This window comes from Kogia breviceps, chromosome 2 (genome assembly GCF_026419965.1).
Source record: "Kogia breviceps isolate mKogBre1 chromosome 2, mKogBre1 haplotype 1, whole genome shotgun sequence".
In the NCBI taxonomy this organism is placed as follows: domain Eukaryota; kingdom Metazoa; phylum Chordata; class Mammalia; order Artiodactyla; family Physeteridae; genus Kogia; species Kogia breviceps.
Window position 1 is genome coordinate 29,246,732 of NC_081311.1, and position 10,787 is coordinate 29,257,518.

Sequence of the window (10,787 nt, forward strand, 5' to 3'; positions counted from 1 at the left end):
CCCACATCCTAGGCCCCTCTCCAGAGGTTGCTGCTGTTATTACATTGGTGTGTGTCCTTCCTTTTTGATAGACATTCTTACGTGATCTTTCTCTTTCTTTCTCCTTTAGACATATTAAGCAACACTCAATTAATGACATTTCTGTACTGAAAGAGTTATGCTAAAACCTAATTAGAAGTGTGAAGGGGCAAATGCAAAGATGTTTAGGCAGAACAACAGAAGTAGGGCCTAGTGACTAGATGTAGAGTGAGAAGGTCTGGATTTATGCCCAGCTCTGCCGCTCACCAGCTGCGAATCCCTTGGTGAACCACTTCTCTGAATCAATTTCTTCATGTATAAACTGGGGATGTAGAACTTACTTTACAGGGCTGTGTGAGGGTCAAACAAGAATGTGTGTGAAGGTATTTTGTAAACAGTAAAACGTAGGACTTTTATTATTGCCCAGGTGAGGGCCATTTTAAGATGAGAGGAAGCGTCAGGAGAGGAGAGTAGTATTTGCATATCACCTTTGTTCTGTGAGAACATTTCTAAGGATTAATAAGCCTTTGTTATAGCGATGAGAAAGGGCATTGCAGGCTGATGTTGTTAGCAAGCTTGGGACATTTATTTTACCAGCTTCTGTTGGAGGGCAGTTTTGATCTTGGGATGGGTGCAAAAGGATGGGTTTGCCTTGTAGGACACACTCTAATGTGCCCGAGGTATGTCCTAGGGCCTAGGTATGTCCTCTACCTCTGTGTTCAGAGGGACACTCCTTTGGGGGTCAGACTTCCAGACTTCCTGGGTGAGGACCTGACCTTTCTGCTGAGTAGCTGGTAACTTTGAGCAAGGCGCTTCACTTCTTAGCCTTAGTTTCCTCATTTGTAAACATGGGCAAATAATACTTTTGCATATAGTTATGACATTTTATAGAGATAACACATTTAAGGAAGTGCTCATCATTACCATATTTTCCCTAATATTATCTGACCTCACCATTAAATAACCAGCGACCCTGCTTCTTCTCTTTCAGGTAGGAGGTGTGCAGTGTTTGGGGGGAACAGGTGCACTTCGAATTGGAGCTGAGTTCTTAGCGCGGTGGTACAATGGAACAAACAACAAGGACACGCCCGTCTATGTATCCTCACCGACCTGGGGTGAGTCCTGTGGCTGTAGTGAGAGGAGAAACAGAGAAGCCAGAGGAATTCTCATACTGTGAGACAGCTGTATTGATGGGGTCCTATGGAGGCACATAGCCCGGACTCTGGGGAGTGCGTGTGTTTTGGGAGAGCTGGTGGTAGCAGAGGAAGCCTCCCTGGAAGAAGTGGTTTCCGTGTTTAGACTTGAAGGATGAGGATGGGTTGGGGCTGGCAGGGAAGGAATTATCCTCATGAGTCTCACTGCTTACACTGAAAATGTAACCCAGCCCTGGATCAACTAACATGAGAATGGCTTGAGCAGTGGATTATGGCAGTACATGGGTAACCTGATGCTTAAATTCAGATTGGGACTACTTTATCCCAAGACTCTTGGTGAATTTGTGTTTTAGTGTATATTGAGCCTTCCCAGAGGAGGGAGGTCCCACTGTAGTAGGATGTAAGTCAGCACGACTAGACTGGCCACAGTCATTCCTCTCAATCTTAACCCCTCACCTCCATGTCACCCAGTGGATGTTGAGCCTGTGAGGGCCCTGGAAGCTGCCTTGAGTCCCTTCTGTTCATGCCTCCTTGTGTTTGTAAAACATTTAACATTTTTCCCCTTTGCTTGCAGAGAATCATAATGGTGTCTTTATTGCCGCTGGATTTAAAGAAATTCGGTCTTATCACTATTGGGATGCAGCGAAGAGAGGACTAGACCTCCAGGGTTTTCTGAATGATCTGGAGGTGGGTTATTAGAAGAAAAAGTAGACAGAATGCTATGGCGTCAAGAAGAGCAGGGAAAAGTCTTTGGATCAGTTGATAAGTGAGAGAGTCTGAGACACCCTACTCAAGCCAGATGGTGGTTTTTGAAATGGCACGTAAGGAGGGAGTACTTGCCCTCTGTGCCCCTGACTCTGCCCCCCATGTCCCTGCTGGTGTCAGAACTTACCTAGCTTCCTTCTCCCCAGAAAGCTCCCGAGTTCTCCATCTTTGTCCTCCACGCCTGTGCACACAACCCGACTGGGACTGACCCAACTCCGGAGCAGTGGAAGCAGATTGCCTCTGTCATGAAGGTAACTGTCTTTTCAGAGCATCTCTTAAAGTAGTGTGTATTAATATTTGATGTATTCAACAGCAGTACCTATTTACGGCAGAATTTGGAAAAATGGAGAAAAGCCCAAAGAAAAAAATATATACTAACTATAAATTCTATTATCCAAAGAAAGCCACTGTTAATATTTTGATATACAGAATGTCAGGCTCTTTTCATTTTTCTTTTCTTTTTTTTTTTTTTAGTGTAGTTATACATGACATGCATGGCTATGTCACATTACAGATTGATTAAATCAGTTGATGGCCATTTCGTGCCCAGGTTTCTTACTCTTCTGAACAATATATGTAATAAACCTCCTTTTTATTATTTCTTTGGGATAACTTTCTACACTGGAATTTCTAGCTCAAGGTGTATAATATTCTTCATTAATGTGTTTAAAGAATACTTCTTGATAAACTTTTGTGTACCAGGTGCCATAGGGGGACAATAGTGAACAGAGCAGAGGTGGTCCCGCCCTCAGAGCATACAGACTGTTTGGGGAGACAGCCACGTACTGTGAGATAGCTGTGTTGATGGGGTCCTATGGAGGCACATAGCCCGGACTCTGGGGAGTGCGTGCATTTTGGGAGGGCTGGTGGTAGCAGAGGAAGCCTTCCTGGAAGAAGTGTTTCCGTGTTTACACTTGAAGGATAGGATGGGTCGGGGCTGGCAGGGAAGGAATGTTTCCTGCAGAGGGAAGAGCACCATCAAAAGCCCAAGGCAGAGGTCATGGTCCATATGAGGAAGTAAAAGTAATTCTTGGTATGTGCTGGAGTTCCAGGGGAGGGGGTGAGTGAGTGATGAGGCTAGAGAGGTAAATGGGGGCCAGGTCCTGTGCTGAAGCCTTGGACTTTATTCTGAGGGCAGTGGGGAGCCCCTGGAAATCTTTGGTGTCATGGAGTGACATGATCAGATGTGCCCTGTTGGCAAAGCAGCATCGTGACACTCTAGGACAATATACTTAAAAAAATAAGGTTTACCGAAGTTGTTAGATTTGTTAGTTGGTATTTAGGTGAACAGAGAAACAGATGTAAAGTGGAGTTGGATGCAGAAAGGAAAGAGGTAGGAGAAACGGACAGGGTGAGACATGCCGCCTTCCAGGCACCAGTTGGGGAAGGAAGGCTGGTGTCTGAGGTTGGTTCCAGGAGGATTTCCTGCCCTGACTCACTTTCCTTCCTCACAGCGCCGGTTTCTGTTCCCCTTCTTTGACTCGGCCTATCAGGGCTTCGCATCTGGCAACCTGGAGAAAGATGCCTGGGCCATTCGCTATTTTGTGTCTGAAGGGTTCGAGCTCTTCTGTGCCCAGTCCTTCTCCAAGAACTTCGGGCTCTACAGTGAGTGCTCTCCTGAGTTACAGCCCAGCTGCCCCAGCCTCAGCGCCCCCGGAGCCCCAAGGCTGATTCTCCTCCTTCCTTTTAGATGAGCGAGTGGGGAATCTGACCGTGGTTGCGAAAGAACCTGATAGCATCCTCCGGGTCCTTTCCCAGATGGAGAAGATAGTGCGAATTACGTGGTCCAATCCCCCTGCTCAGGGAGCACGAATCGTGGCCCATACCCTCTCTGACCCTGAGCTTTTTAATGAATGGTAAGGGGCTCAACGCCGGATGGGCAAAGCATGGGGATGCAGAACAGTGATTCTCCCATTACATTTAACTGTCTCTTCCTTTTATGTTGGCAGAGGCAGGACAAAAATACTTGAACCTCTTTTGAGTGTCAGTTATTATTTCTGTAAAATAGGGCTGACACTTACACACGTGTGTACCAGAGCACTGGGAACATAGGAAGGAGGCCCTCAGTGAATGGGAGTTTCCCCTACTCTCCCACCACCCAGACTTCCTCCCCTTAAAGTTGGGAAATACAGGGAGGAATTTCTGATAGAATAGAATATCTGACTTCAAGTTAGTGCAACAATTTTGGGGCTCTTCATTCTTATCTAATTTATATATATTTTATCTTATTTTGAAACAATAATTTTTTTGTAGTAGCTAAATCTGCAATCTCTACTTAATTATACCAGATAAAATATATTATCCTGTCTCAGGCAGCACCTAGCTGAAGAAAATATATTATCCTGTCTCAAGCAGCACCTAACTGAAGCCTGAGTTAAAACATAAGTGGTATTACAGCCAGTATACCTAAGACCAGCCATAAACTCCATCAGTAAATAAAGTCCTTTCCTTCTGCCTAGTAAGTCTATTTCTCTGGTCTCTCTCCTTATCCACCCATCCAGGCTTCCACATACCATAATAGGCAGGTTGTGATCATGTTTTCAGCTTACAGATTAAATTACATTTAAAAAAATTTTATGTTTTTGTGTACCATCTCTCCTGTGTGGATTGGTATTCATATTGCTGTCCACTCCAGGACAGGTAATGTGAAGACAATGGCTGACCGCATTCTGACCATGAGATCTGAGCTCAGGGCACGATTAGAAGCCCTCAAGACCCCTGGAACCTGGAACCATATCACGGAGCAGATTGGAATGTTCAGTTTCACCGGGTTGAACTGTAAGTGGCCCCACCACCTCGAATGCTCACTGTCAGTGTTCTTGGGCTTGGCTCCCTTAGCTGTTGCCCATTTGGTCAGCTATTACTTTGGAACAGAACAAGTTAGATTTTCTCAGTGTGTCCCACCCATCTCCTGGACCGCTTGGGTCTCAGAAGAGCATTGATGTGGTCTACCCTCCAGAACATAACTCAGATATTTTCATTTTTATGGGATTGGGAAGTGGCTCAGAGCCAGCTGGGAAGTAACTGGATTTGTACCTTGGAGCCTTGATTTATGAAACATCTTTTATAAATGCTTAGGCACCTTTTGGCTTTTCCTTAACCTTAAGTATAAATATTACATATGATTATCGAAGGACCTAATTTCTTGACAGGTCTTTCCTAGTCTCCAAGCATTGCCTAGGTTACAACATTCTCTTTTCACTTCATAAATAAGAATTTAGATTGGTAGTTGGAATTAAAAGTCAGTTGACAGTCTAGCAGGCAGCCATGCATGATCTTGGTCAGCTGTCAGTAGGGTGTATCAGAGATTGGCCATCCTGTCTGATGATACAGGACTCATTCATTTAATAAGTAATTCCCAAGCACCTCAAGCCAAGCCACTGGTTGCGTGGTACAGATATGACCTCCCTGTGGAGCTTGTGTCTGAGTGGCTCAGGGGACAGATGTGTGCCTTTGGGTAGTCAGTAGAACCTCAGAGGTACTGGGAGGTACTATAAACCAGGGCCATCAGAGTGCCTGTTTGAAATGGGCTCAGAAAAAAGCCAAAAGAAAGGTGGTAAAGATTATATATTGCAGACTCACTGAAACACTTTGGGGTAAAATGAGGCTAACCAAGAAAGTAAACGGGTAGATCAGTTAGCCTTTGGTGTCCTCACAGTTCTGGAATGGGGAATTAGTTAACTTAATTAAGGAAAATCATCCTTATACAATTTTTAAGATATTAAGTGTAATGGAAATAGTGTTTAGTAGTAATCTTTTTTTTTCTAGCCACATTTCTTTTTTAAAAAAAATAAATTTATTTATTTATTCATTTATTTAATTTTTGGCTGCATTGGGTCTTCCCTGCTGCACGCAGGTTTTCTCTAGTTGCTGGGAGCAGGGGCTACTCTTTGTTGTGGTGCGTGGGCTTTTCGTTGCGGTGGCTTCTCTTATTGCAGAGCACGGGCTCTAGGCACGTGGGCTTCAGCAGTTGTGGCACACGGGCTTAGCTGCTCTGTGGCATGTGGGATCTTCCTGGGTCAGGGCTTGAACCCTTGTCCCGTGCATTGGGAGGTGTATTCTTAACCACTGCGCCACCAGGGAAGCCCTCTTTTTTTTTTTTAATTTATTTTTTTATGCAGCAGGTTCTTATTAGTTAATTATTTTATACATACTAGTGTATACATGTCAATCCCAATCTCCCAATTCATCCCACCACCACCACCCCGCCACTTTCCCCCACTGGTGTCCATACATTTGTTCTCTACATCTGTGTCTCTATTTCTGCCTTGCAAACTGGTTTATCTCTACCATTTTTCTAGATTCCACATATATGTGTTAATATACAATATTTGTTTTTCTCTTTCTGACTGACTTCACTCTGTATGACAGTCTCTAGGTCCACCCACATCTCTACAAATGACCCAATTTCATTCCTTTTTATGGCTGAGTAATATTCCATTGTATATATGTACCACATCTTTATCCATTTGTCTGTCGATGGGCATTTAGGTTGCTTCCATGACCTGGCTATTGTAAAGAGTGCTGCAGTGAACACTGGGGTGCATGTGAGTAGTAATATTCTAAAAGCTCACAAGGTGGGGATGTCTTCCCATGAAGTATCCATATTGTCCCACTCTCCAGAGTAGGAAATTAGTTTTATTATGAATTGAAAAATGGTGAGAATAGACCTGGGCTTATAACATAAAGTTATACTTTTAGAACTTGGCATTATTTACCCCTTTTAAAAACAGGGTTTGTTTTTTTTCCTCCCAACATTTTATTAGGAAAAATTTTATTAGGAAAAACACATACAGAAAAGTTAGAGGAATTGAGCCCCCTGTGCCCGCCACATAGTTTCTACAATTCTCATGTTGCTGTACTTCCTTTTCTACATTTTATCTATCAGAACAGGGGCTTTCATCCTGAAATATTTTTAAAATTGGGTATGCGTATATTGGCCTTTTTCTAGGGAAAGAGTCCCTAACTTTTACTAGCTTCTCAACTGTGATACTCCCTTTCCCCATAAAAGTAGAGAAGTTTCATTTCTATTTAAGAAAACGGGGCGGGAGCCCTGTAACCACAACATCTACCTCTGGGGCATAGGCTTTACAAGGTGCTGTGCCTGTGGCTCTGCTGATGCGTGAGGTTAAGTGCTCTCTCCTTGGATGGCTATAATTCACATAGTTAAAGCTGGTCAGGGCTACTGTGAAGGTGGCTTTGTTTGGAGGGGCCCAAAGGTAGCACTGAGTACAGGGTCTAGGTTTTTCACTTCCATACAGAGGCAGTATAGTATCCTGGCTAAGAGCTCAGAGCCGGGAGTTATACTGCCTACCTTAAAATTCCAGATTCACAGCTGACTAGCTGTGTGACCTTGGGAAGGTCATTTAACTTCCATCTATGCCATCTGTGAAATGGGGGCGATAAGGTTATTATCAAGATTAACTGAGCTAATATAAAGTGCTTAGAACACTGCGTGGCACCTAATGTTTGCTCCTCTGATTATTATGATTTTATTACTGTCTTAGTCTGCTTGGGCTGCTATAACAAAATGCCATAGACTGGGTGGCTTAAACAACAGAAATTTATTCCTCACCTTTCTGGAGGCTAGGAAGTCTGAGATCAGGGTGCCAGCATCAACAGGTTCTGGTCGGGGTTCTCTTCCTAGCTTGAAAGTGGCTGTCTTCTTGCTGTATCCTCACATGAAGGGAGGAGGTGAGCAGGGGGGAGAGAGAGAGAGAGAGAGAGAGAGAGAGAGAGAGAGCTCGTGCATGAGCAAGCTCTCTGGTCTCCTCTTATAAGGTCACTACTCCCATCATGCATGCTTACCCTCATGACCTCATCTAAACCTAATTACCAGCCAAAGACTCCACCTCCTAATACCATCGCAATGGGGCTTAGGGTTTCAAACTATGAATTTTGGAGGGACACAAACATTCAGTCCATGACAATTATTATTATCCTGATCCCTCAAATTGATGGTGCCTTAAGGGTGCTAATTACTTAGGGAAAAAAAAATCAGCTAAAATTCTCTCATGGCTTTGCAATAAAGCAAAAAAAGCTCTAGAGATTGTGGCAGAAGGGAAGTACAGGCAGTCCCTTCCCATTTCATAGAGCAGCGTTTCTGCAAGCTCATGGGAAAACCCTCCTGTGTGTGTGTGTATGTGTGTGTGTGTGTGTGTTTGTGTGTGTGTGTGTGTGTGTGTGAATGAGAGCTGCGATGCGCCAGGCCCGAGAGGTCTCTGCAGTGTTCATCCTGTGAGTTCACACACACAGCATTTATCCAGCAATGCCCATCCCAGGGCCTTGTCCAATGTCCTGTGAAAATGAAATGTCAAAGGGAAGTTGCTCTGGGTGCTCAGGGTTAAGCAAATACAGGTGAAGGAAGAGATAAACGAAGCACTTCTTAATCAGTTTTTCATATCAATGGATTGTGTTCTTAAGTCTATGGGTTTGGTTGAGTGGATAGGGTGTCCCGGTGAAGGTAACCTCCAAGGTTTGGTTGGGAGGTAGTCCCAGATTAAAATTCCCATCAGGAAGAACCGTGTTAAACTTTCTGGGGATTAGGAAGTTAGCTCATAAGAGTAGTTTCCAGAATCTGTTGAGCATATTTCTCACTGTGTCAGGTGGACAAAATAAATCCTATTGTTTTGCTTCTCTGTGTTAGGGGGAAGAAAGGAAATTGTCATTGTAATGGACTTTCTGGACCTCCATTACTTAAAGGATTCCTACTGCTCTGATTATGTATCTCTTTTGGTTTTCAACAGCCAAGCAGGTTGAGTATCTGGTCAATGAAAAGCACATCTATCTGCTGCCAAGTGGTCGGATCAACATGTGTGGCTTAACCACCAAAAACCTAGATTATGTGGCCAGCTCCATCCATGAAGCAGTCACCAAAATCCAGTGAAGAAACACCACCCAAACCAGCACCACCAAAGCGGTCCTCTGTCTCGTGTATTCCCTGCCTGCACAAACCTGGTTGTATACATCACAACTAGATTAGATACTACTGAGGGACAGAAAAGCTGCTCTGGTGGGGTGGCTTCTGTTTAAGCTGGCCCCACGGGAAGAGAACATCTCTTGAAAGGAAATGGGGATCTGGGATTAGAGCCCTTTTGGAGGCCAGAGCAAATTAAGGCTTTTATTTGAGAAGAATAAAAAGGTGCTTTGATGATGAAATGTAGATGTCTTGCCCCGTCGTTGGAAGCAGGAGTATTGCCCATGTCACTCATGTGCTCCTGTGTGTTGCTTTACTCTGTACAAAGTCGAGTCCCAAAGATCAAGCTGTCTGAAGAGCCAAGTGTGATTGTGGGTGTCAGCTATGTCATTAAAACTTGTCATCTTGATCCATAGTGTCTGTCTCCCTGCTCTTTCTGCATGGTTGTGTCCCTGTCCCTAAGCTTGAGTTCTTTAGAGTGACCAAGGTAAGAAATATATTTATATCTTACCCACACATTTAACTGACATGGAAGTTTCACAAAACAATATTTACCCTTGCTATGTGTAATGCATTCTGATATTTTCTATTCTATTTTATTCTATTCTATTCTATTCTATTCTATTCTATTCTATTCTATTCTATTCTATTCTATTCTATTCTATTCTATTCTATTCTATTCTATTCTATTTCACTAAAGTAATAAAGTGAAAGTGCTGATTGAGGCCCATGGACTTGATTTTGTCATCCACTAATGGGTTGTAACCCACGATTTAAAGTGAATGCTGGGACGTAGAGAACGGACTTGAGGACACGGGGAGGGGGAAGGGTAAGCTGGGACGAAGTGAGAGAGTGGCATGGACATATATACACTACCAAATGTAAAATAGATAGCTAGTGGGATGCAGCCGCATAGCACAGGGAGATCAGCTCGATGCTTTGCGACCACCTAGAGGGGTGGGAGGGAGTCGCAAGAGGGAGGGGATATGGGGATATATGTATATATATAGTTGATTCACTTCGTTATACAGCAGAAACTAACACACCATTGTAAAGCAATTATACTCCAATAAAGATGTTAAAAAAAAAAAGTGAATGCTAGAGTGGGATTTACCAGTTGCCAAAGAAAAAACTAAAAAGTATTCCTGCAATCTGCCTCCCTTTAGTGAACTCACCATAACACAGCCCTTTGACAGTTTTGTCCTTCAGAGGCCAGCCATCTTCATATGTTACTTAAGGAACTGAACTTCATGGATTCATAGAAGGGTTGACATCACTTAGGGTGATTCTAGAACCCAGTCCCTCCCACTGTAGTTGGAGTATCTCTTAGTCTATTGAAGCGGTTAGAGCCACTAAAACATAGATCACATTTTCCAGGGAGTCCAAGGGACTCTCCAAATGATGATATAGTAGAATTTGAGTCTTACTTAAAACAAGAGGTCTACTAATTGGTGTCTTAAAATACTGAAAGATAATTGTTATGTTAACAGGATCTTGCCCTTTTTAGGATGCCTTTGAGTTGTTATGAAATCCTACAGTCTTTTTTTTTTTTTTTCCCAGACTGGAAGAATATATTTGCCATGCATATGATAGACAAAGGATTACTAGTCAGAATTATAAAGAATTACTGTTATACAGGATTACTATCTGGGATTTTTTATTTTTATTTTTATTTTTAAAATCCTACAAATTAAAAGAAAAATACAGATAACCCAGTAGAAAAATGAACAAAGGATATGACCAGGTAATTCAGAGGGAAAACTCAAATCAATTATAAACAATTAAAATGTTCTGAACATCACTAGAAAAAATGGAAATGTAATGAAAGTAACAGGATACTATTTTACACTTAGATTGGGGAAATGGGAAATATGGTACAAATATGTTGGAGAGCAATTTGGCAACATTTTGAAAAGCTGAGGATGTGTGTGCTT

General features: G+C 42.9%; 1 protein-coding gene across 1 annotated transcript in view; it reads left to right on the forward strand.

The window, feature by feature from the left end:
- GOT1 (glutamic-oxaloacetic transaminase 1) overlaps window positions 1-9,262 on the forward strand; it is a 30,051-nt gene extending 20,789 nt beyond the window's left edge. The window contains exons 3-9 of the mRNA XM_059054732.2: window positions 1,010-1,133; window positions 1,747-1,859; window positions 2,084-2,188; window positions 3,392-3,542; window positions 3,628-3,793; window positions 4,573-4,715; window positions 8,684-9,262. Coding sequence (XP_058910715.1) covers window positions 1,010-1,133; window positions 1,747-1,859; window positions 2,084-2,188; window positions 3,392-3,542; window positions 3,628-3,793; window positions 4,573-4,715; window positions 8,684-8,823 — 942 coding nt within the window. The 3' untranslated portion in view covers window positions 8,824-9,262. The remainder of the gene's footprint in view (window positions 1-1,009; window positions 1,134-1,746; window positions 1,860-2,083; window positions 2,189-3,391; window positions 3,543-3,627; window positions 3,794-4,572; window positions 4,716-8,683) is intronic.
- Window positions 9,263-10,787: the final 1,525 nt, after the last annotated feature.